The 22,982-nt window shown below is 41.5% G+C and overlaps 1 protein-coding gene across 2 annotated transcripts in view; it reads right to left on the reverse strand.

The window, feature by feature from the left end:
• Window positions 1-936: 936 nt before the first annotated feature.
• The window catches only part of FRY (FRY microtubule binding protein), a 257,245-nt gene continuing 235,199 nt past the window's right edge, over window positions 937-22,982 (reverse strand). Inside the window, exons 56-63 of one of the 2 annotated variants that reach the window (XM_018554227.1) lie at window positions 21,420-21,609; window positions 17,305-17,454; window positions 15,036-15,134; window positions 14,069-14,152; window positions 8,075-8,092; window positions 5,422-5,532; window positions 3,323-3,525; window positions 937-2,417 (exon numbers count right to left, since the gene is read on the reverse strand). In XM_018554227.1, the coding sequence (XP_018409729.1) occupies window positions 2,159-2,417; window positions 3,323-3,525; window positions 5,422-5,532; window positions 8,075-8,092; window positions 14,069-14,152; window positions 15,036-15,134; window positions 17,305-17,454; window positions 21,420-21,609 (1,114 nt within the window). In that variant the 3' untranslated portion in view covers window positions 937-2,158. The remainder of the gene's footprint in view (window positions 2,418-3,322; window positions 3,526-5,421; window positions 5,533-8,074; window positions 8,093-14,068; window positions 14,153-15,035; window positions 15,135-17,304; window positions 17,455-21,419; window positions 21,610-22,982) is intronic. The other variant, XM_018554234.1, reaches the window with a different exon arrangement.

The following is a 22,982-nucleotide window of genomic DNA, read 5'->3' on the forward strand; positions in this document are numbered from 1 at the left end:
TCGGCTCAGTACATTGGGAAGTGAGCGAAAACATACCGGTGTTCGCTCACTTCTCGATCCTGTCACGGCTCTCTGCCATGACAGGGAAGGGATGGCTTCCCCCCTCCCCGCTCCGCCAGCGCTGACTGGCAGAACGGACGGGGCGGGTACAGCTGGCTCTGCTTCTAGATAGGCAGAGCCAGCTGTCGCTCACGCAGCTGAGCGGATCCAGACATAATTGTCGGGATCCGCTTCAGCTGCGGCATCTCTGTATACCGCGAGCTGTAGCTCGCGGTATACGGAGCTTAGGGTAACGGGAGGACGCTAGTTTGTGTCCTCCCGTTACCCTAAAGGAGAACTATGGGGAAAAGCCCTAACCCAAAAGTTCTCCTTTAACCATAAAGCAGATTTGTACCCATATCTTTAAAATAACAACAAACACACCTTTAGTAATGACAATCTACAAACACATACTCCTAGATAATTGCCGGCTTTGTATTCCTGGCATACCTTGTTTCTCTTTTCTTCCCCAGTTTTCTCACAGTGGCCATTTTTGCTCAGGGCAGAAAATTACATCTCCCTTTACTTCCTGGATCTCTGGCACATGTGACTAGGACATGTGACCATGCACATGATCTCGGGGGAGGAAAATGCCTTTCCCTGGGATCTCCTGACATTACAGATGAGATTTCCCAGCAATGCTCTCCTGATGAAACCTTCCCAGGATGCAACACTTGGGCACATGACATCATTTGTGCCAGAACTGGACCAGGAAGTAGATAAACTTTATTTGTAAGTAAATGAAAAACAAGTTTGTTTAACTAATGAATGTAAGATGTGTTTAAATCAGCATGTGGAGCTGTATACTGCTGTGATTTTTAGTGAAGGGGGGTAAAGGTCTGCATTAAAAATAGTCGCATTGTAACAAAACTATACCAAATAAAAAAGCACTCCATTGTCAGTAGTGACTGAATAACTTTATCATGTATCTCAGCGAGTGTACTCAACAAAAATAGTCTTCATTACATCACAAAACTGTAAGTCTTCTGTACAAGGTGAATAAATTACATCGATTATTCATGAATGGAAATGCCTCAAATGTGCGAAGGAATTACATGCAATTCAGTTCACACTTAACATCAGGAAGGAAAAAAAACCCCATACATTTATACCAATATATATATTAATATAATATGCATATAATAAATCAGAATTCTCTTCTACTAAATAAAAAGAACTTAGAACTCCTCTTTGTGACATTCAGACTTTGCATCATCCAAATATACATTAAAAAAAAAACAAAAACAAACATGCGTGACAGATGAAAAAAGGAGTAGTTATTCATGGAACTTCCACTTTCAGAATGGTCGTCATATCAGCCCCCTTTTTCATAGTATAAATAAATAGTCCAAAAAGCAATTTTTCTTTTGATAAAAACTAGCCAGATTTTTTTCTTTTTTAAATAAAAATGACTCAAACCAAATCAGGGCTTCTGATACTGATTCTGATCCAGTACCGCAGCCACAGTAGCCTAGTGACAGTAGGAAATGTCAATTGTAGCAGCGGGTAATACAGTATTCCTTCTCAAAATGACAGTGTACATGATAATTACAATCTCATTATACAGTCAGCCTTCATCTGAACAGGCTCTCAGCTATAGACCAATTGCAATAACCAGTATTCTTCGGCCAGCCTCATTCTGCCTGCAAACTGATGACAGAAATGGAAAAGTATTTTAAAAGTATTAAGAGCAACAAAAAATATACTATACATATATCATTTCTTTTTTATTTCTTCTGTAAAGGAAACATTGCACATTTGCCATCCTAAGATTAAGGATTATAGAAAGGAAGTAGGGTTCAGATTAGTAGGCTTTGGTACACAATGGAAGTCACTTTAGACATAAAGTATTACGTTGAACTAATAAGAGCTGTCTAAAGCAACAGGCCATCGGCGAGATCGTCCTGGGCCGCTGTGGTGCAGCTTCAACCTTTGCTGTCCTTACAGTATTGCTACAGATCCAATTAGCCTGCTTGCTTTGCCTGACAGTAAGGCTGGAAATCAGCAGGAATGATAACGTTGTGACTGAGTCTTCGGAACACCGAGTAGATACTGTGTGATATCAGTCAGGCAGGGCAGCACCTCCAGCGGGGGAGAGTTGAGCGGCACAGGATTCTTGTCAAAGATTAGTGCTCGAGACACTGGCGTCGGGGAGGTAAGTTGAGACAACGCGGTAGTTCTGGGCACGACGTATCATGTCCCGGATTTCCATGTTCAGGTCCATAAGCTTGGTGCAGATATCAGTCAAGTTCTGGTTGGATCCCACCAGAGCATACGTGCCAGTCTGTCCAAGGGTTTGGTGACGGAAGTAGATGTTCAGTAGTGTTTGGACCTCATCATCAGCACCGCTTCCAAATATGTCATTAGGCCACAGTTTCCTACAAAACAAATGTGCATTGGTTGATTATTAAGTGGTGCAGCAATGTGCTTGTCTGTCTGTAGTTGTTTAGTGATCTTACAGTTCCATTTTACAGATTAAATCTCTAACTGGGTCAAGATTATTAACTGCTGTATAGAGTTCTTCAATTGATATTGTTTGGTCATAATACCTAGAGAACCAGATAAAAGTGGAGGTGTTCTTCAACCAGATGCTAGTTTATATTTAAAGTGACATTAAACCCTCAGATTTTTTTAACATAAACCAATACTGTAATGTGTGCCTTATTGTAATCCATGGTTGTTTCCCTTCTCTTTGCTGCTCTTCCTTTTAAATCTGTATCTGTTCTCATGCTGGGCAGAACTTCTGTTTTGCAGCAGACTGCCTTGTCTCTGGAATGGATACATGGTGTCTGTGTGAAGGTTCACAACCTGAGCCAGCACTACAGGAAGAGGCAGTCAGCTGCAAAGGGAAGTTCTCCCCAAGCATGAGAAGAGATACGGATTTAAAAGGAAGAGCAGCAAAGAGAAGGGAAACTACCATGGATTACAGTAAGGCACACATTACAGTATTGGTTTATGTCTGACCGGAAGTTCCGGTATCGGGGGTAAGTATCGGAACATTCGGGCGAGTACTCGTACTCACCCGAATACTCAGTATTGGCACTAGTATCAGTACATCCCTACTTACAATAGAATTTCTCACAGTTTATCTATATTTTGCATCAGGAGAAACTGGTGTCCATTGAAATGATCAGATAGTCTGCATATTAGCAGGCCTCTCAGCTTCAGAGCTTCGAGGTAAAACAGTTATAAGGTCATATTTACAGACCTGAAGAGCACTGCTATTAGAATCTAGACCAGGGTTCTGACAACCTTACTACTGATGTTGTATGTGTAGACTCACCTGCACTGGCGAATTTGCCGTATTGCCTTCCCAAGCTCATTCGTTTTCAAACATTCCAACATGGACTGTATGGCAAACTCAGTGGAACTGAAGGTGGGCTCGTAAGAGGTGGCATCCATATTGAGAGACTCTGCTGCAATGTATATACTGGCCTCCTTCAGGTTCTTCTTAAGCTCATTTAGTTCTCTTGACATGTTTAGCAGCTGTAAGGGAAGCAATGAGAAGTGTTACTGGAAATATCATTTTACAAACCTACCACAGAGGAGGAATTAATTCTCACAATACAATTAGATTCTAAAAAATGACAAGCCCTCTGTGTGTGCTTTTACTAGTCACACGTGCAGACATTGGAATTTTAGATGCTGTGTATAGCCATTTCTTTCTATAAAGTTTGTTATAGAACCAGCAAGATGTAGTAGAGACATGATAGGCGCAGATTTATTTTGTGGGGTTAGGTACTACATACTGTATATGCTGCTCTATTTTGCACGTTAAGACAGTTATATACAATCCAGTTTTAGGTTTAGCATCAACTATGTAGTACAAGGGCCTAATTAGGCAACCCATTGTATTTACGGCCAATCACTACGCAGCTGGTGGTAAAATGAACTGAGATAGTAGGCTCAATTTCTAATGTCTATGGCCAGCACCTCTAATCTTTATTAGGCTGTACAACACTGTTCCCTACGGTGATGAGTAGAGAATAGTTTGGGCTTGGTGCAAACTAATTTCACTTGAGTTGGCCCATGCCCGCTCAAAACTCTGACCGCCACTTCCTCCTCCCATGCAATCAGTGTCGGCAGTTGTGGTCGGGGCAAAGTGGGGCATGCGCCTCTCCACAACATATCAGGTTGGGGTGGGGGGTGGCAGTCAGAGATTTGAATGGGCTTAGGCGAACTCAGGCAAACTGGGTTCAAACCAAGCCCAGGCTCATCTCTAGTGATGAGTTGTCAGCTCCAACCTCTGATTCTATATATAAAGTACACCTACAATAAACCTCTATATGTAATAACATCTCTAGCTGTGATAGTTGCCTGTACTCGCTTTTTTGCTGAAGCTATTTATACCTTTGTGTATGTATAACCCAACTTCTTTGTTGTAGTTTTGGACAGAGGAGGCAAGGGGTAGACCCCTATCATGTCTTTTTTTGCTGTCTGCTAGGTAGATTCACCCTCTCTAGTGTCTTGGCGACCACCTTCCACTTGCAAATGGGGCCGGATTGCTGAGTCTCACAAATTCCTCAGTAAGACTTGTGATCAGCTGGGGGCCAGAGGCCCTGTACAACACAATAACAGTCGACTGTACCTGGATGCAGACTGTTTGCATCAAGGTGCAATCGGCCACAGTAATGGTAGCATGTGCAATTACATGCAAAGAGCTGGAGGCGGTAGCAGCGGTCATTGTATTGTACAGAGCCTCCTGCCTGGAGCTGATCACGAGTCTGCATGCTGCAATTACCTGCGTCCGACTGCACCTGGATGCAAACAGTCTACGTCCATGTATGGTTGTTTGCCATTGTATTGTACACAGCCTCCGGCCCACAGCTGATCACATGAGCCTGTGTGCTGCATGCTGTAATTACCTGCGGCCGACTGCACTTGGATGCAAACAGCTAAGTGTGGTTGTTTGTCATTGTATTGTGCAAAGCCTCCGGCCCACAGCTGATTGCATGAGTCTTAGAGGGGAATTTGTAAGACTGAGCAATCCCGCCCTATTCGCAAGTGTGCTCCGAAACAGCTCCGTTCAGCAGGGGATCCGTACACAGATTCCCTGCTGATCGGAACTGATGGGGTCTGTGTAAAAGCGGCCTTACTTCCTGTTGCATCTCCAAAACAGGAAATTAAAGGAATTCTCCACAATGGGACACAGACAACAAAAATACCCTTTAATTTGTTTGTTTTGAAAAAATATCATTAACCTCGACTGTGAATTCCAACATATGGGGGTGACAGGTTGTCTATTAATGTAACCTCTTTTCATGGGGGGGGGGTTCAAATATTTTGGACAGTAAAACACTAAACGTGTGCTTGCTCTTTCCCAGATATAACTGAACCAGGGCTTGTATATATGAATACAATACACTGAGCAGGCTTACTTACCTCTGGCATTGTGCTGACCTCATGGATTTGCCCAATTAGTTTACAATAAGACTGAAAAAGCAGCAGCAGCTGGAAGTGAAGCTTGTACAATCGTTGACACAGTTCCAATTGCTGCAATCAGATGAACAAATATTTATATTAGAATACAGTATACATTTTTCCTGCTGCATTAGACAATGTTCACAAATACATTTTATTCCGTACATGCCAATGTTTTTATTACATGCACAATGCACATAATTCATTCTGCTACGTTTATGCAAATGAACATAATTTGTTTACCAACATACAGTATATGACTGTACTAGGCATAGGTCATTGACAGCCTACGCCCAGATACAAATGAAGACCCCTCTGTAGATTTGATAGACAGACACAGCACATAGGCTCTGAAAGGGAAAAACTTAGTTGACACAAAATCACTATTCACAATGGGAAAATGTGCAGCCGGTCAAATATTTCTGATCCAGCCAACTGGCGTTTATTTGAGTGTCAAAATGTACTTGTTCAGATTTCGTGACACACATCAACTTTTTAAAGCAAACCTTTGCCTCACAAATTTATTGTAAATGCAATTTATTACCTTTAAGAGGGTTTTCAGACAAAATACAATGCTTCTGTACTCTGTGTGGCAACATCGAATGTTCCACACTTACAGGAACCTCCATATTTCACAAAGATCTGTGATATTAGACTACATTATCTTCACTGCCTGCTGCTGAAATCTCAAAGTATAGAAATAATCGCCGCCAAACCAATGGGTGCCTTTAAGTATTCATAATTTGATCAAACAAAAAGCATTCTAAGTGTTATCTAAGGTGGTCCAGCCCAAAGCACTGGCATTTAGGCCTAATGTTGATGACAGTTAAGGCAGTCTGTTTGATATAGACTCCTGTGTATAACCAAATCAGGATTAGATAGATCACAGCTTAGACCTATGTGCAGCTTGTAATATTAAGCTCTCTGGTTATGCTCAAATGATGTTCAAGCTGCTGCCCGCATACCAGACACAGATAAGAGCACAAATAGGATGCTGGGAGGAGGTGGATTCCTGTGGATGTGGCTGCAAATTGGTTTTCTGCAGTGCTTGTTTATTAAAATCTCTGAGCTGCAGAAATGAATCATAAATATGGACAAGAACACAGCCAATTATACAGCCCAGTCATGTCCAAAGACCTAACGCAGTATATTTTAAGTGTGCACATATAAAGACAGGACGTTAAGGATTAATGCGATTACGGTGATTTCTTTTTATTTCCAGGTATTACATCCATGAACAGCTGTACTACAGATACATAAACTCTCCTCCTAGTGGTTATATGCATTTCATGTCAGTCACATAACCCCCAATATTAATCACTGTTGAAATGAAATATTGGCAACTCCATGTAGAGAGCATATTTTCAGTCTCCAGACCAATAAACTTTTATTGTGAGTAAGTAACAATAAGGTGACCATAAATCGCCCAATAATACCAAGCAATGGTCCTGGTATAGAGAATTGCTAGTAATCATCAGACCTCCTGTGACCTCTTGGGGTGACGAGTGTCTGTGATCAGAATCTGATCCTTCCTTCTTCTACTGAGTAGAGACAAGAATGAAAGGCGCTGCACAATCTATTAGTCATTCTGACACTAGCAGCATATTGGAGGAAAGCCCCATATCTGTGCAGCATGGCTAAGAAGAAAGCAATGCCTCCATATGTAATGAGGCCATATGACAAGATTACACACTACACACGGTGCAAGGATTTCACAATAACAGCACACAGTGATTCATTACAATAAACTGTTATTTATATCTCAAAGAAGCTTTACAGGGACTAGATTTTCCTTTTAAAGCATAACAGTTAAACTCAGCTTTGTTTAGAACCATCTCATTCATGGGTCTCTAGTGACACTATACGGCCCTAAGATCATATACACATTTTATTCTGGCCAAAGAAATTCCTGAGTCTTGATCAGTAAAAAGCTTGCACGGAAATGCATACATTTCTCATTCCATTCCCTCTGCTCTGTTTTCACTGTCATTTTCTTGTTTGGATTCCATTTACGCACTTATGCATATGCGTGTATACACATATACATGCATTTACAAGCCTATGCACAAAAAATGAATGTCCTCAGATGCAGATTTTTCGGTTTTGTGCTTCAGATCTGAATGTAGAGCATTTTTATGCACCTGTGTGCATAATTCCATTGAAAACAATATACCTGCATTCAGATCCATAAACAAAAAACACTTTGCAGTGTGTTTTATTTTACAGCCATGTGCATGAGGCCTAAGACATAAGGCACAAGTCTGTGTTATCACAAATTTCTAGTTATCTAAATACTGGGTTAGACCTAAAATACATGTACAAAAGTCTGTTTGTTTTCAATATGTGTAGATCCATAAATCTGCTTCAAATATGCATAGAACCACAAATATGACTCAAACCTACACCTATCCGCAAGGTCGGATTTCCATTATTGAAGTCTGTAGGAACAACCTTTGACACCTAGATTGGCCTCCACCTCTGCTAGAATTACCTCTGTTACACAGAACTTTTCTTGTTTTAGAAACAATGTAAGAGAACAGTTCCAGATGGAAGAGAATATAGTACAGAAGGGACACTTACTCCAATGAGAATATAGTAAAGAATGGACACTTACTGCAAGAGATTCCATTTGCTAGTCAGGGAGCATGGAGTGAAAGAACAGGAGAAGAGAGGACAGTGTCAAGTCAATGCATGCAACACAAAGAACACAGATCTGTCACAGCTACACGCTAAGCAGTGCTAGCGGCCATTTTTCAACCTTCGGAGGGGTTGAAAAGATGTTATACCTAAAGCATGCAGGATGGCTACACAAGCTCAGTAAAATAGTGACAGGAACACCAGACTAGTGAGAACAAACATTCTTTTATGAAAACAGTGGACTTTGTGTACAAGTAGGCCTGAAACACGGACTGCGTTGTCCCTCTTAACCCTTTCCTTTGTTTCGTTTTTGATAAATAACACTAAGAACATGTTTGCTAATGGAAGCACAGACAGTCCATCTTTCAGACACGCCATAAACAAAGCCCAGTGTCACAGTGAGGAAAGCTGTTACTGTTTTTAAGTAGTAAGAAGAATAGGCCTTGAAAAATAGAAGCGGAAAGGAAAGGACGGATGTTACCAACAGCAACCAGATTCCAGATGTCATTTTTCCTATAGTTTGACAGTGAAATGGAGAAGCTGGTTGCTAGAAGTAACACTTTTATTGTTCCTTGTTTCAAGTTTGTCGTGTAAGAGCCCCAATACGGACAGCTGTCTAATAACACAGTGGAATCGGCATCACTATTGTTAGCAGTGGAACTGACTTTATATTTTACTTGCCCCAATGTCACGTTTTCCACAATACTTATTATGAAAACTTGAATTTCAGGCTGAAGCAACACTGTTCTGTTTGTCAGGAACTGGACAGGTTAGGGTCACTTGTAGTACAAGTGTGTCTCATGAATATATGCACACACACTAATATATAATACCAGATAACATTCCCAGACCTTGGCCTGCTCTCTTTTACTATCTAAAGCAATCAGTCTGTTCCTGCCTAAATTCAGATAACTCCAGCTAAAACCTCTCATTTCATTTTTGGATTAGGCACCAAAGGGTCAGGGCCTCTATCAGGTTTTTATTGTCTGCGTCACTATTGGGAAATTTCCCCTCACTTCCTTCCCTCCAACTCAGACACAGGCAAAAATTAAATCATGTTTTTAGTGAAGGAAGGCCATAGAGTTTATGACCGTGTGTTTGTTGCAGTCTGTGTATGTCTGTTCTGGTGGCAGCTGCTCCATCATAGCCTCAAAAGGTACAATCAGGACAGGAAGTGGGGGAAAACCTCCTCATCAAAGTGATAGATAGGAATTAATACCTGACAGTGATTTTAAGAATTTCCTACTCTATCGAAAATGAAAAACAAATTGACTGAAGTTAGGCTTTAAAGAGCTGAACCAAGCATGTGTAAATGTATTAAGGGAACTCTCCTTAGCCTGTTCCCTAAAGATGGGCAAAGACATCAGAACATGGTCATAAATGCCGGTAAGAACAAGGGTCTTACTGCATATACACGACTGCTTGGCTGGGTAGGGGAGGAACATGCTGACACTTTTGCAGCACCTTGGAGGAAACAATACTTGCACAAGTTTTACAAACCTGCCCCAAGAAATGTTGGCGGGGATTCATCTCATGCCTTCGTGTACTTGAAGGTAGGGCCTATTCAGTTTGAGAATTTGTTTAAGATGGTCCCCTGAGCCAGAGCCAGAAATAGTGTTTCTTCTACCTAATGGCTCCCAGCTATCTACGGCTGGTAAAGGCACTAAAACAGAGCCAACATCGGAAACTTAATTTCCTTTACCTGGTTCCCCGTGTACTACAAGGAACAGCCGTGATCAGCAGCCAATAGGAATTATTGTGGGAGCAAGGCTTTTTGTGGGCACTGTGGCATGAAAACATTACAAGTGGTGTCTCAAGTGGAACTAATCAAAGAAAAGTGTCAGTGACTTAAGACAGCTCTGGCTTCACTATAACATGAAATTGTATCTGTTGTCTGTATAGGTACAGAATTTGTGATCTGCATTAAAATGTACTGGGGCCCATTCACACTTACACGTTGCTGTATTGTGGTGTATTGAAATATCACAATACAGTACATAAGGTAATAAAATAGTAGAAGGCAATGCACCTTCACTGCAGTGTACCACATGTTGTGTGGGGTGGTATGCTGCATTTGAAAAAATGGGTTATGTTCAGATTTGGTTGCTTTGAAAAACCATTAAAAAAATGAATGGCCGGCTTTAGCACAATATCTGGAAACAAACTGCAATACAGTACAAAAGTGTCAATGGGCCCAGAGGCTGGAGTCACAGTGGTTACATTTACATTTGTTACAAAACTAAGGGCCAATTTAAAACATAGACTGGATAACACTATCTAAAATTCACACTGGCCTGTATTTTATGTTGCATTTACAAAACGCAGGCCACAGTGTGTAGCCTGCGGTGTCCCACAGAGTTCGCTTTTAATTATTGTTGCAAAGACAACTCTGTTATTGGAGGAGTGGCTGGCCACATGACTTTGGCAGCTCATATGACAATTCCCCCCCTCCTTTTTATCCATTTCTTTGCTCCGCATGGTTCACAGTCCCGAAGCAAATGGAACATAAGGCACATATGTAAAGCACAATGTTGCAATACAGCAAACATTGAGTGTTAACCATTCAAGCAAACAAGGGATCAGCTGTTATGGGCAAACAGTTTTATAAAATGGGGGGTAATTATATTTATGAACTAAAACACATCTGAAATTGATAGACTTAGATTCTTTTAATACTGAATAGGCTGTAAAATCATGCTGATGAAGAGATTAAAGTTTTTCCCATAAAGGTTATTATATTCTTGCAAAAACTGTTGACCATTTTAACCTGACTCTCTATGCAAAGCTGGCCTTTCCCAGCCCCAAGTCATTCTGTATTCTACATATGTTTTTATGGAGAATTAAGTTTGACATGAAGCTGAATAAGATGCATCATGAAGGGTTTTCACATAAAAATCTTACAGTCAACGTATAAAAATAGAGGTCATCCATCTCTTCTTGACAAGGTCTGGGGATTGTGGACCTCTTCCTACGCAATAGTAGAATCTTCTTTGTAATGTCTTTAATATGACCTGTTTCATAGGCCCTTGTTGGGTTATTTTACTCTCTTTTATACTTGCTCCTGCATACATGTTCATTCCATGCTATATATTCCACGATTAGAAATTTTATACTGAAGTCTATGGGCTTGAAAACATATTTTACATCTCTTACTTTGGTACCATATGACCGCTACACCTTGGTACATGTGTCTGCTCCCCCTCCCTTAATTTAAATTTTCGTTTTGTTGCTCTCATTTCCTAATTGGTGTTATTTCTGCAAAATTCAATAAAAATTACCCTAAAAAAATCTTAAATTCAGGGTCCTCCAGAACTGAAGGATTTCGGAAAGGTTCTTTTCGCCTTCCACAGTTCCTTCTCTGGAATGCAATAGGAGTTTAATCCCCTGCCCAGGTCAGCGTCAGAAAGATCTAACTCCACCTGAAGCACAGGTATCACAGAGTGAGCTTGGCTTCTCCATCAAGATGCCATTATCATTGTCCCAAAGAGCTACTGTCATTTAACTGTTAAGGAAAAAGTAACTGTGCCTCCTAATAGACCACCCCCTCAATAGAGTATACTCACCCATCTACCCTTCATCAGAGCCTTCGCTCTGACAGAATGGGGTATTCTTATATGGATGATTAAGCCTAAGCCTAATGCAATTTAGTTAGCTGTGTTAATATCGACAAAATATGAACAATTGTTGGGACTGGAGGACAGATGGACAGAGATGATTCAAAAGAGAACCATGGCCCAACCTTTTTTGCCCATAGTTCTCTTTAGGGTCACAGGAGGACGCTTACTATGTCCTCCTGTGACCCAAACTCAGCATAAAGCGGGACATTTCCTGTTATATGCTGACACCGCACCGGCCGGGAAAAGTGCAGCCAATTTTGTCGGGAACCCCCCAACCACCTGATTGGCAGCTGGCTCTGTGTCTAGAGAGCTGTGCCTGCCCTCTCCCCTTCAATGAGCACTGGAGGAACAGAGGGGAGGGGGAATCCCTGTGGTAAGAGGTGACTGACATTCTGCAGGGAGAAGATCAGGAAATGAGAGATCAGCTGTATGTGATCGCTCAGTTCTCGATCTATAGAGCCAACGTATGATAGCTTCAGTATCACACGCCGGCTCTAATTGTGGGGAGGAGTGTATTTCACTCTCACACTAGTTCTTCTTTAACTCCATCCTTCTCCTCCTAAAATGGAGAGATATGTTTTGAGTCGAGTTTTAGAGCTCTATCAGTAATCCCCGTCCTGATACAATCACACGAGCTACAATGGCTATTGTTACAACACTGATCCACATAGTTTAATATAGCCCCTTCAGTAAGTTCTCTATTTTTTTCTGGCTGAATTTGCTGCTGTTGTTAAGACAGGGGCCCACTTTACAGCAAAAGGAGTACAGAGATGGTTACAATGTGCCATAGGAACATTCAATTAAGCACAAGCAGCAGTGACTCAGAATGTTAGTTAGGGAATGTGTGATAATACTAAGCATATATACCTTAGCCAGTTGGTATATATTGTCACCTGAGAAAATATCTGAGTCAGCCGTGTCGGCTTAATTCTAGCTACATGGAATTAATGTATTTATTGGAAAAACAAAAGGTGATTATATAAGCAGGGAGATGACTATTATGAAGGTTGCAAGCAAGGGCCGCTATTGCATGCTATGATTACTGAAAGATATGACATACGTACAATCTTGGCGGAACCTGATGCAACTTGTGTCAAGCACATCCTGACTTTTGCATAAACAGAACCAGGTAAAACTAATTTCATTAACGTACAAATGAATGAAATGAGTTAAAGAAAACAAGACATATTGCTACCACGCCATGCAATCACACAGCATTGTACAATCATACAAGGGTCCCTGGTAAAGCCTGGATTTATATTTTAACTAAGAATTCCATTAAATTTCAACTTAGTTGAGGATGAAACCCTCTGAATAAAGCCAAGGTGCTGATGGCAAATTTAATTTAGCTTTGGATGCCTGCATAGAAAAAGTACAACAGAACCTATCAATGATAATTGTCTTTCACATATGGGACTCCAACACTTAAAAAAATAAAGATAGCAACTGCAAACAGGCCATAAACCCTAGAGGGAAACATGCATCTTTCTAGTTCACAAACACTGGCCACATATCTCTGTCAGTGCACCGATACATGTTTTATCATGTGTTTATAAAAGAGAATGTCATGCTCACAGGTTTCTTACATTGGTTGAGATATTTGTATATTGTGGGGACTGTCAGGGGGTCCTGCCATATAATTTGTATAGGTGCCCAGCAAAGTTACACCCATGATGTAATTAGTAATACATGCAGACATGGTATCAGAGGTTCTCCTTTAAGGCTTCTAGAACATTTTAGGAATTGTACTCACTTGGTCCTGTGTCATACAGTCTCTACGATTAAGACCCAGCAGGGGGCGAAATGCCCTCTTCTTAAGTTTGCAGTTTTAGAATTATTTAAAGGAAAAAAAAAAAGAGGATTATGCAGCTCTACAGGTAAGACAAGAAAGGAAAGCTAAATGCTTACTGTTACTATCTTTGGTAATGGCGTAATTTCTATTTTTCATAACACCCCTATTCACTTCACTTGCATTTCACTACAGACATCTGTCCTCTATGACAACAACAGCCATGAAGAGACACTGGAAATGACAGAGGAGAGGATCAGTGATAGGACAGATCAAAGTGCTGAAAGTCACCTTTAGCTTTTTACTCAGGAGTCCCATCCATCCAGTTTTGGAATTCTCATTTAAATGTCTGTCACAACTGATCACCATCAGTAAAATTACCAAACTTCAGGAAAATATCCGATTATTTTGATTTTTTGGGTAAACTGTGCATTGCTGTGTCTTGCAGATACATTATTTTCACTTGTTATTTTTACACTGAATACATTAAATGTGTTATGGTGAGTGGGATGATATGTGTGTATGTGATCTGCTTTACTGTAAAGATTGAAGTATACTTCCTTACCTTCTCTTCCGAGTCTCCAGGCTGACATGTGATCACTCCATCTTTTGAGCCCCCCGCAAATGTTGATTTACAGTTTTTTAGCCACTGATAAGAAATAAATATTTGACATAATTATATGTGCTCTATGGAATACATAGGTAAACATTGCATTTTTATGTATGGAGTTGTCCAAACATAAACCTATCAACACTCTGCAAATAAATGGTTAACTAAAATGAACCAAATATCTGATCTATTTTGTTAGCTCATACACTTTACATGGGTGTACTTCATGAACATGCATATCCATGAATTCCTCCTTACATCTTTCATGCTGTCCTGATGCAATAGGAGCAACAATGACTGGTTGGGAAAATTCAATCAAACTGACAATCTCTTGTGGAGAATGACTGTGTGAGCTGTGGTCTTAAAGAAGAACTCCGGGCATAAATATTCTTAACCCTTACAGTGGGGCTACCCCCTGACACTGCAAGGGTTAAGTGCTTGTTTTCCTCTAGGGACAAAAATAAAAAAGTTATATTCACCTGAACCTCGGAGCCAGCTGGCTGCTGCTCCAGCCCCTGCAGCCTCTGTCCGCTCCAGCGAAGGAATGTCTCTTGGTGTCCTCACATCCTATACACTGTCCAGAACGTGATGACTCGCAGGACCTATGACTGCTGGAGCGGAGGTGGAGAGAGGCTGTAGGGACCGGTCTAATTACAGTTCACCTCTATGAAACACTTTTCTCCTATGTTATGGCGAAGGGGAGGTGTTCTGTAGTCGCAATAACACAGGGTAAGAATGCTTCTCATACACAGATACAGTACAGTGAGCGAGTGTTGTTAGCCTAGGAGAGGAAGCTTATTATTGGCAGGATCACCTGGTGAAAATAAGCCAGAAATAAGAAAACTAATGCAGCCACAACATTTAAGGACTGGTAAGCTGTATTATAGTACATTTCTGAGCGAACTGAACCTCAGATACTTACAGAGACTGTGGCTTCCTTCCTGTTGTTGTATGTGTCCAGGTATTCCTGCAGTTCCAGCACACTGAACTTTAGCTTTTCTAAAAGTCCACAGGATAACAGCTGTAAGTAAAATGCATCTTTATTAGTTGTGCATTTAAACACCCCGACTGACTGTATTTACTAGCCGCACAGCCCATCCAATATGTCATCCTGGTAATTACTATTCCATAACATACTGAAACCAAAATGTTTCTATAAGCCAGACACCAGACAAGCAGTGTCATACTGTGTTGTGTGATTTAACCGGGTCTGTCCCTACCTTATTCGTTGCCTGAGGTGGCCAAGAGAAGGGGGAACACTGGCCGGCCGAGCTGCCAGCTGGGTGGGAGGTGCCGGCCGACTGAGTTGATAGCCTGTTAGGAGGTGCCGGCCGACTGAGCTGATAGCCTGTTAGAAGGTGCCGGCCGACTGAGCTGATAGCCTGTTAGAAGGATAATTATGAGGACCCCCCTGGATTTAACTAGTGCTATTTATACATGTGTATGTAACACATGCATAACTGACTAACCACTTTTTAGATATATTTCTGAAACAAATACTTTCCTCAGCAATTACTTTATTCCCATTGCCTAAAAAAAAAATCATGATACAGTTCTCAACATATTTAGTGCATTGCTGATCATTACGTGTTGACTGGAAATCAGTCACCATTCAAGAGCAGAGAAAATAATCTATAAATAAAAAAGGATTGTTCTCAGATAAAGATTTGTGATCCATGAGAATCGAAGCTCCCAAAGGGGGAGTACAGTTTTATGGGATGAATCTGATGTACTCTGTATGACTAGGATACCCAGGGTGCGGGAGAGATTACTATTTCAGGTGCCATGTTTCTTCATATGACCAGTCTGAGGTTCTATACCGCATATGACTCAGTGTGTGGGCAGTAATCTGACTATACTGTAAGCTGAATAACACAACTTAACATTGATCACAACCAAGATCATCACATTTCTGGGCAGACCAGTCAGCAGCAACACTTGTTGAACTGCTCCCCAACTTCTGGTCCTGATGTCTATCCAGAAGCATCCAGGTATGGTCAGGACAGGAAGACAAAGCCAGCAATAAAAACATTCTCAGAAGTTCAAACCCTTCCCCACCATACTAAGAATGTGTTTTGTTTCTGGCTGTGTTTCTCTTGAAGAGATGTAGCAAAAATTGTCACCAGCACACCATTACTTCTACAAGCATTACTTCTTGCAGTAATCTCTTGGTGTGCTGGTGACAATTTTTGCTACTTCCTTATTGTTCACGGTGCCGTCCGTGGTCGCTAAAAGCACCCACCTGCTCAGCAGGTTTATTATCATTCCGGTCAGGAGTGCAGCTGGTTTCCTACTACCTGTCGAAGAGATTTTCCATTGCATCCTGGCAAAAAAGAGAGCAGACATTTCCCCAATGTGGAAACAAAGGCGATAGTTGCACAACTTGCTACATTGTGCCAGGCACTGCACCTGTCACACCCAATAGCTGCATGGCTATATACAATATTATAATTAAAGTTAGGGATGCACCGATACTGATACTAGTATCGGTGCCGATACCAAGTATTTGGGCAAGTACTCGTATTTGCACAAATGCTCCGATACCTTCCCCGATACTGGAACTTCCAGTCAGAGGAAGATTTCCTCTGACCGGCAGTGCACAGGGGAACTTGGAGCCGGCTTCCTGGGCAATCAGGAAGCCGGGTGGCGAGTAATTACCTGTCTCCCTGAAGGCGGCCCTATGCTGCTTGGCTGGGAAGCCAGCTTTCCAGCCAATCAGCATGGATCGGCTTCCCGGCCAACCAGGAAGCTGGGAGGCCGGTCATCACTCGCCAACTGGCTTCCTAATAGACCGGGAAGCCAGCTCGGTGCCGATTGGCTGGAAAGTGGGTTTCCCGGCCAAACAACATGTAATTCCCTGCCGCCCGGCTTCCTGATTGCCCGGGAAGCCAGCTCCATGCCAGCGGAAGCATCGGTATCGGTACTCGGCGAGTACTGAAAGCAAAATGTCGGTACTCGATACCGAAAAAACTGTATCGGTGCATCCCTAATTAAAGTGATACTTATTAAGGTCCATTAAGAAAATGAGACTGATATAAAGAAAGACAAATTTGGTACCATTATGGTAATACATCTCTAAAAATGGCCACCTGTTTATTAGATTTTATGTAGTTTGGCTGCTTCTAGGCACCATGTGCAGCTCTTTTGGTTCCCTGAATTCTGATTGTTATCATGTTCACGACCATACTTACTGTTTCTGCATCTACAAACAGTGTTGGGCATTCAGAGCACAGTGTCAGTAGCTGCGATGTGCTCACAAACTTTGACCCAATGCCACGAAGACTGTCTCCTAGGTAACAAGCTGCATCACATGTCAGGAAGCAGAACCTCTTCTGTATACTCTGCAAAGTACAACAAGCTCCAGTTAGCCTATGATAATAGCTCAGAACTAACCAATGGCAGCCAGATATCAACTCTAATGGCTTATTTACACATGTGATTAGGGCCAGATAGCGGATTTCTGTGGCAATAATTTGATTCCTTTATTTGGGATAACAGTAATATGCAAACAGATGCAGCTGGGAAGCCTGAACAAAGCAACAGGCGTCTCATGTCTTGGCACATATCCAGCGGTTAGGAACAGATATAGAACCCTGGATGCAATCTGCGTACAGAATCGGTCATCTGTCCCTAACCACAAGTAACCGCTGGAATGTGCAGATTCAGGGGAACAACGGTGGACAGCCACGGCTGCTGTCAGCACGTCATTGCTTTGTGCAGGCTTCTCAGCTGCAGCTGTTCTCATACACCTGTGATCCCAGCCACAGGAATCTAGAAATCTTTGCAGCAGACATCCCCTGTCTTACCTCACCACGAAAAATGTAATTGAAAAACAAATCTATACCACACTTTACAGCACTGTTGTATCTAATATGTTAGACGTACACATTTTCAGTAATTTTATGTACATGGAATCTCCACTGCATTAAAAATGCACCCTCCTAGGATGCAACTAGAGAGGGTAGTGCTGCTGAGCCTTTACAATCATTTGTCTGTTTGATCGTCTCTGGTTTGAACCTCTAATACAGCGTTTCTCAACCTTATTTCAGTCACAGTACCCTTTACAAATATTCAAAATATTAAGGCATCCTAGTCTAAAATGTAAAAAAATAAATAAAGTGTGGCCCCTCCAAAATACATACCAGACCCATATCCAAGATAGGGGTCAGGCATGGATTTTAGTGGGAACCCACAAAAAAGTGGGGCTCCCCTCTACACCTCAGAGGACCCCCTCCTTGCCATCCTCCATTTCCTTTTTCACATCAGGATCCCCTTTCACATCATGATCCCCCCCACCATCAAATAAAACCTCTGTCCTGACATCAGGAGCACCTTATTCACATTAGAGTCCCCCCTTTTACATTAGGAGCCCCCTGCACATTAGATTTCTCAGTTCCCTCTACACATCCTACCATCACACCAGGATCCGTGGCTGTGGCACTATAGCAGAGGAGGCGGATAAGGCCTGGAAGGAGGTGAACTGCTATCCTCTTCTGAATAGATCATTTCAACACAACCCTGAGGAAGCCAGAAGGCACCCCAGGTTGAGAAAGGCTGCTCAACGAAGCTTATAAGAACTGAAAAGGGTGAAATGTTACCCAATTTTATTTTATAAAAAGGGCACCTCAATTCCTAAATAGGACAGAAAAAGGTTTTTATATTACATATAAAGGGATCCATTTTAATTTTTACATCTGTGTCTCTTGCCTCTGTGGGTACTGCAATCCAGAAGTGATATGGTGCTTTCATGGAGGAAAATTAATACAGAAACACATTACCGGCTACACGAAACAATCAACAAAATATTTAAAAGGAAATTTCTAGGAAAAGGGACAGGCTAAAACAATGCAAGGAAGTGTTTGCTTTTCCCATTTACGAGACTACAAAATTTCCCTAGAAACAATTGTGAATCATGCAGTTATTTCAAATGCCTTAAATTCATTTAGCATTGCATTGCATTGTATTAAGCTCAGCACTGACAGAGTTGGCACAAACATGTAGGTTTATCAAACTGCTACATGTAAAACACTTTGGGCACAGACTTCCTGAAATGAAACATTTGATAGCAAGTACATGACATACAGTATATGTGGAACACACATTTTTTATTAGTTACTACACTCCCTGGACACAAAAAGTCACCACCTCAATTTAGCAAACAGATCGGAGCCTTACATTGGATAATTAAGTTTAGCAACATTATGCCCCCGAAAAATTAGCTCAGCTGCCTACCTGAATATACTGAATGATCAGGTTTTTCTATCAATTGATTTTTTCTTCCGATGGCACGTTGGGCATATTCCAGGATGATAATGCCAGGATTCATCGGGCTCACATTGTGAAAGAGTGGTTCAGGGAGCATGAGACATCATTGTCACACATGGATTGGCCACCACAGAGTCCAGACCTTAACCCCATTGAGAATCTTTGTCATGTGCTTGAGAAGACTTTACACAGTGGTCTGACTCTCCCATCATCACTACCAGATCTTGGTGAAAAAGTAATGTAACTCTGGACAGAAATTAATCTTGTGATATCAAAATGATGCCACGGCGAATGAGTGCCGCAATCAAAGTTAAAGGCGGTTCAACAAAATATTAGCGTGTGTGACTTTTATTGGCCAGGCAGTATTTATAGCAGAGCATACTTTCCACCTCTGCCAAAACAGGGTGGTGTACTTTGTTTTGTAGCCTTATACTCCCCGTGATGTTGCACTGACACCAGAAGGTAAAAACTGAATAACAAATATGTTTTGCACTGCTTAGTTTTAGTAATCTATAAATACTTTGGAACTGAGTCAGCCACTAGGTCAAAGATTCCTCAGAGTTGTATCGGTTCCCTCAAGCAAATAAAATATTCTCAGCAAATGACCAGTTTCAGTGAAACTACAAATATGGAACTTTTACAATCAGCTGCAAGTTTCTTCTTAGGGCTCAGTTTTTATTCTCATGAAAAGAGTGTAGATCATTTATTGACTGCCATTCTATGTACTGTAGATGCCAAAACTCCTGTCACTGTGCCCTGCTGGCACAAAAGAGTAAAAAGACAAGAGAGGATTCTGATCAAATCTGTCACACGGGAAGGCAGTGCTATGCAGAAGCAGTGAGACAGATTCCAGACAAATCGATTTAATTAGGCAGCTTTATTCATAAATTCCTCCCACAGCTGCTCTAAAGTAGAACTGTGACAGAATACCATTTGACCGTGACAGTTTCTTAATTGTGCGTTTGTTTTAGGGGAAAATCTGTCTAATCTACGGTGTTAAATCTGCCACAGAACTTTGCAAATCTATTTAATTTTGCTACCAAAGTTTACAGGTACGGATGTAGCAAAAACACAGAGAAACTGTAGTATAGGCTTTCTGCTAACGGACAGGCAGTCTGATCTGCATCTAAGTTTGTAACTTATTTACTCCCAAGGAGTTCTATACAGTGCAGCTCAAACTGAATGAACGTGTTTCCATCGGCTGCTAGGTGGATAGGCCTTTTATGTGTAGCTAGTAGTAGTCACATGTAGCTTGACTTGTTCTGTAATGCAGAAGACCTTTGGTAACATCTCTAGACCACTTCCTTAGGGCCTATCTATACCATAGTGTTGCACTAAATGCACAGGAATCCATGCATTTAGTGTAAGCTATAGCACAGTGTATTGTTTCGCACACTAGTCGTGCTGCATTGCCATTGCCTCCAGTCAGATATGTGTTGCAGTGCAGTGCTGTGCTAAAAAGTAACGCATGCACTAATTTTTCAACACACACATTGTTGCGGTATCACACAGTGCACTGATACGCATGCATGGACAGTTGCCAGGAGGTGATAAGGGGTGCCAATCAGAATGAACGGCAACACAACACACAAGTGCACCTAGAGTGGGGTACTGTGTGATGGTGAGCGCTAAACACACAGATCCTATGGGTGTGAACAGGCCCTTTGTGCTTGAGTGCTTCTATTTGTAGTTAGTTGTGTGTGTTTGTGTGTGTAGTTTATGTGTATACTGTTACATGCCTGGCAAAGTAGTAATTAATGCCCATTATAGCACCCAAACTTGCTGCAACCAAAACTTTTTCAGAACCATCATCCTGCTTTTATGTTACACTACTATACTATAATTTATAAAAGACAAATTAGAACAATTTTTTCTAGTGGAGGCTAGATAATGAATGTTCACCTCTGAGTGGCTGCTATGGACAATACCACAATGCCTCCTACGTTCCATCCTAATACAGAAGGCCAACAAGCTTTGTATATAGAAAACATACATTTCCAAGCACACTCCTAATGCACCTCATTCACAAGTCAGAACACACCTTAAACAAGGAGGAGAAAACATGAAATGTGTAAACAGCACAGGACCCATCAGAATCTGACATGAGTTGATTGAGATGGCTTCTCCATGCTTCCTCTGCATCATCGCATGCTGTTGGCTGAAATGCAGCCAGGATGGCTGAGAAGAAGGGTGATGGAGGAGGAGGTGTTATAGTGTCCCCATCTCCAAAGCTGTCAGATAAAAAATGTACACATGGACAAATTAGAAAATACACTTTAAGACATCGGTTTAACCAGAGCTGTCAATTTAAAAAGACAACAAAGACTCTGCAAAGTACCTCTAATTTTCACCCTGGTAATGATTCTGCCCCCTAGGACTTTTGACTCTGCAACACCCTATTAATTCTGTTAGCTTGGTGACATCCAGTTTCGGAATATGCAAATATTCTAGGATTTTTAAAACGCCACCCAAGAATGGTCCCTGCTATAACCCCTTCAATGCTAGTTATTCGGCTGTCACTTCACAGTCCTGATTTCCTGAGATAATGCAGCTATTGTCATGAAGGCAGTAAGAGTAAATTTGTCAAAAACATTTAAAAGTCCTTCCTAAAGAGCAGACACCACAAAAAGCTTGTCCTACCAGAATGGCAGAAGTAACGTTTTAAGTTGATTTTGTAACTGGGACTTTACTTACCTGCCACCTTGACTCGCTAATTGCCTGCCACCTGTCCAACTACTGCCACTCTCTTGTCCAACTATAGCACACTGATAAGAAGTATGAGGATGGCAGCTGGTGGGATTAGCCTGGGTTCACACCTAGGCGACAGCGTTTTTGTGCGTTTCTACAAACGTTTTTGTTGCACATGTTTGTGCACTTTTTGCACAGTTTTATTGTGAGCAGATTGTAGCTCATTGATGTAAATGAGCATACACGCGCACAAAACATAGCAAACGCACATTTTCAAGTGTTTCCTATTAAGTCTATGGGGCCAAGATGAGCTGTAATTAATGTACTTTTTTCAGCGACAGGCGTTTTGCTTGTTGCGGCAAAACGCTCAGATATGACAGGGCCATAGAAATGAATGTGATTTTTTGGGGCATATTTTTTGAGCGTTCTTTAGGGCAGAACAAGTGCTACCAAACTCTTAGTGTGAACCAGGCCAGAAGGCAGACTCCAGTAACAAAGTTAAAGTTAAAGCAGAACTTCAGTGTGCATCTATTTATATTTTTCCCTTGACTTCCCATGCCAATGTCTGAAAGAGATCTTGGAAAAACACTTCTTGTCCTGGTGATACATCCCCTGCCTAGTGCCGGGGTTCCGTTCACCAGCCCCAACCTCACTGCAGGGCTCAGTATCAGTGCAAGGATCAGTGCTGAGAGAAGAACAATCTGACAAAACTGGAAGTGTATAGGATGAAGAGAATTCTCTGAACAGCAAAATTTATGAAGGAAGTGAAGATCAGATGCTATAAGATTTTACTTTATAGCAATCACAGCTAAATGAACGGTTTCCTTGTTGAGTGGAACCATTTTAAATAAAGGTGATCACACACAGGCTGAACATTGGGCAGGTTAGGCCTAATCCTAATCACAATTTCCCATGA

This window comes from Nanorana parkeri, unplaced genomic scaffold (assembly GCF_000935625.1).
Source record: "Nanorana parkeri isolate BGI_ZX_2015 unplaced genomic scaffold, ASM93562v1 scaffold8, whole genome shotgun sequence".
Lineage (NCBI taxonomy): Eukaryota > Metazoa > Chordata > Amphibia > Anura > Dicroglossidae > Nanorana > Nanorana parkeri.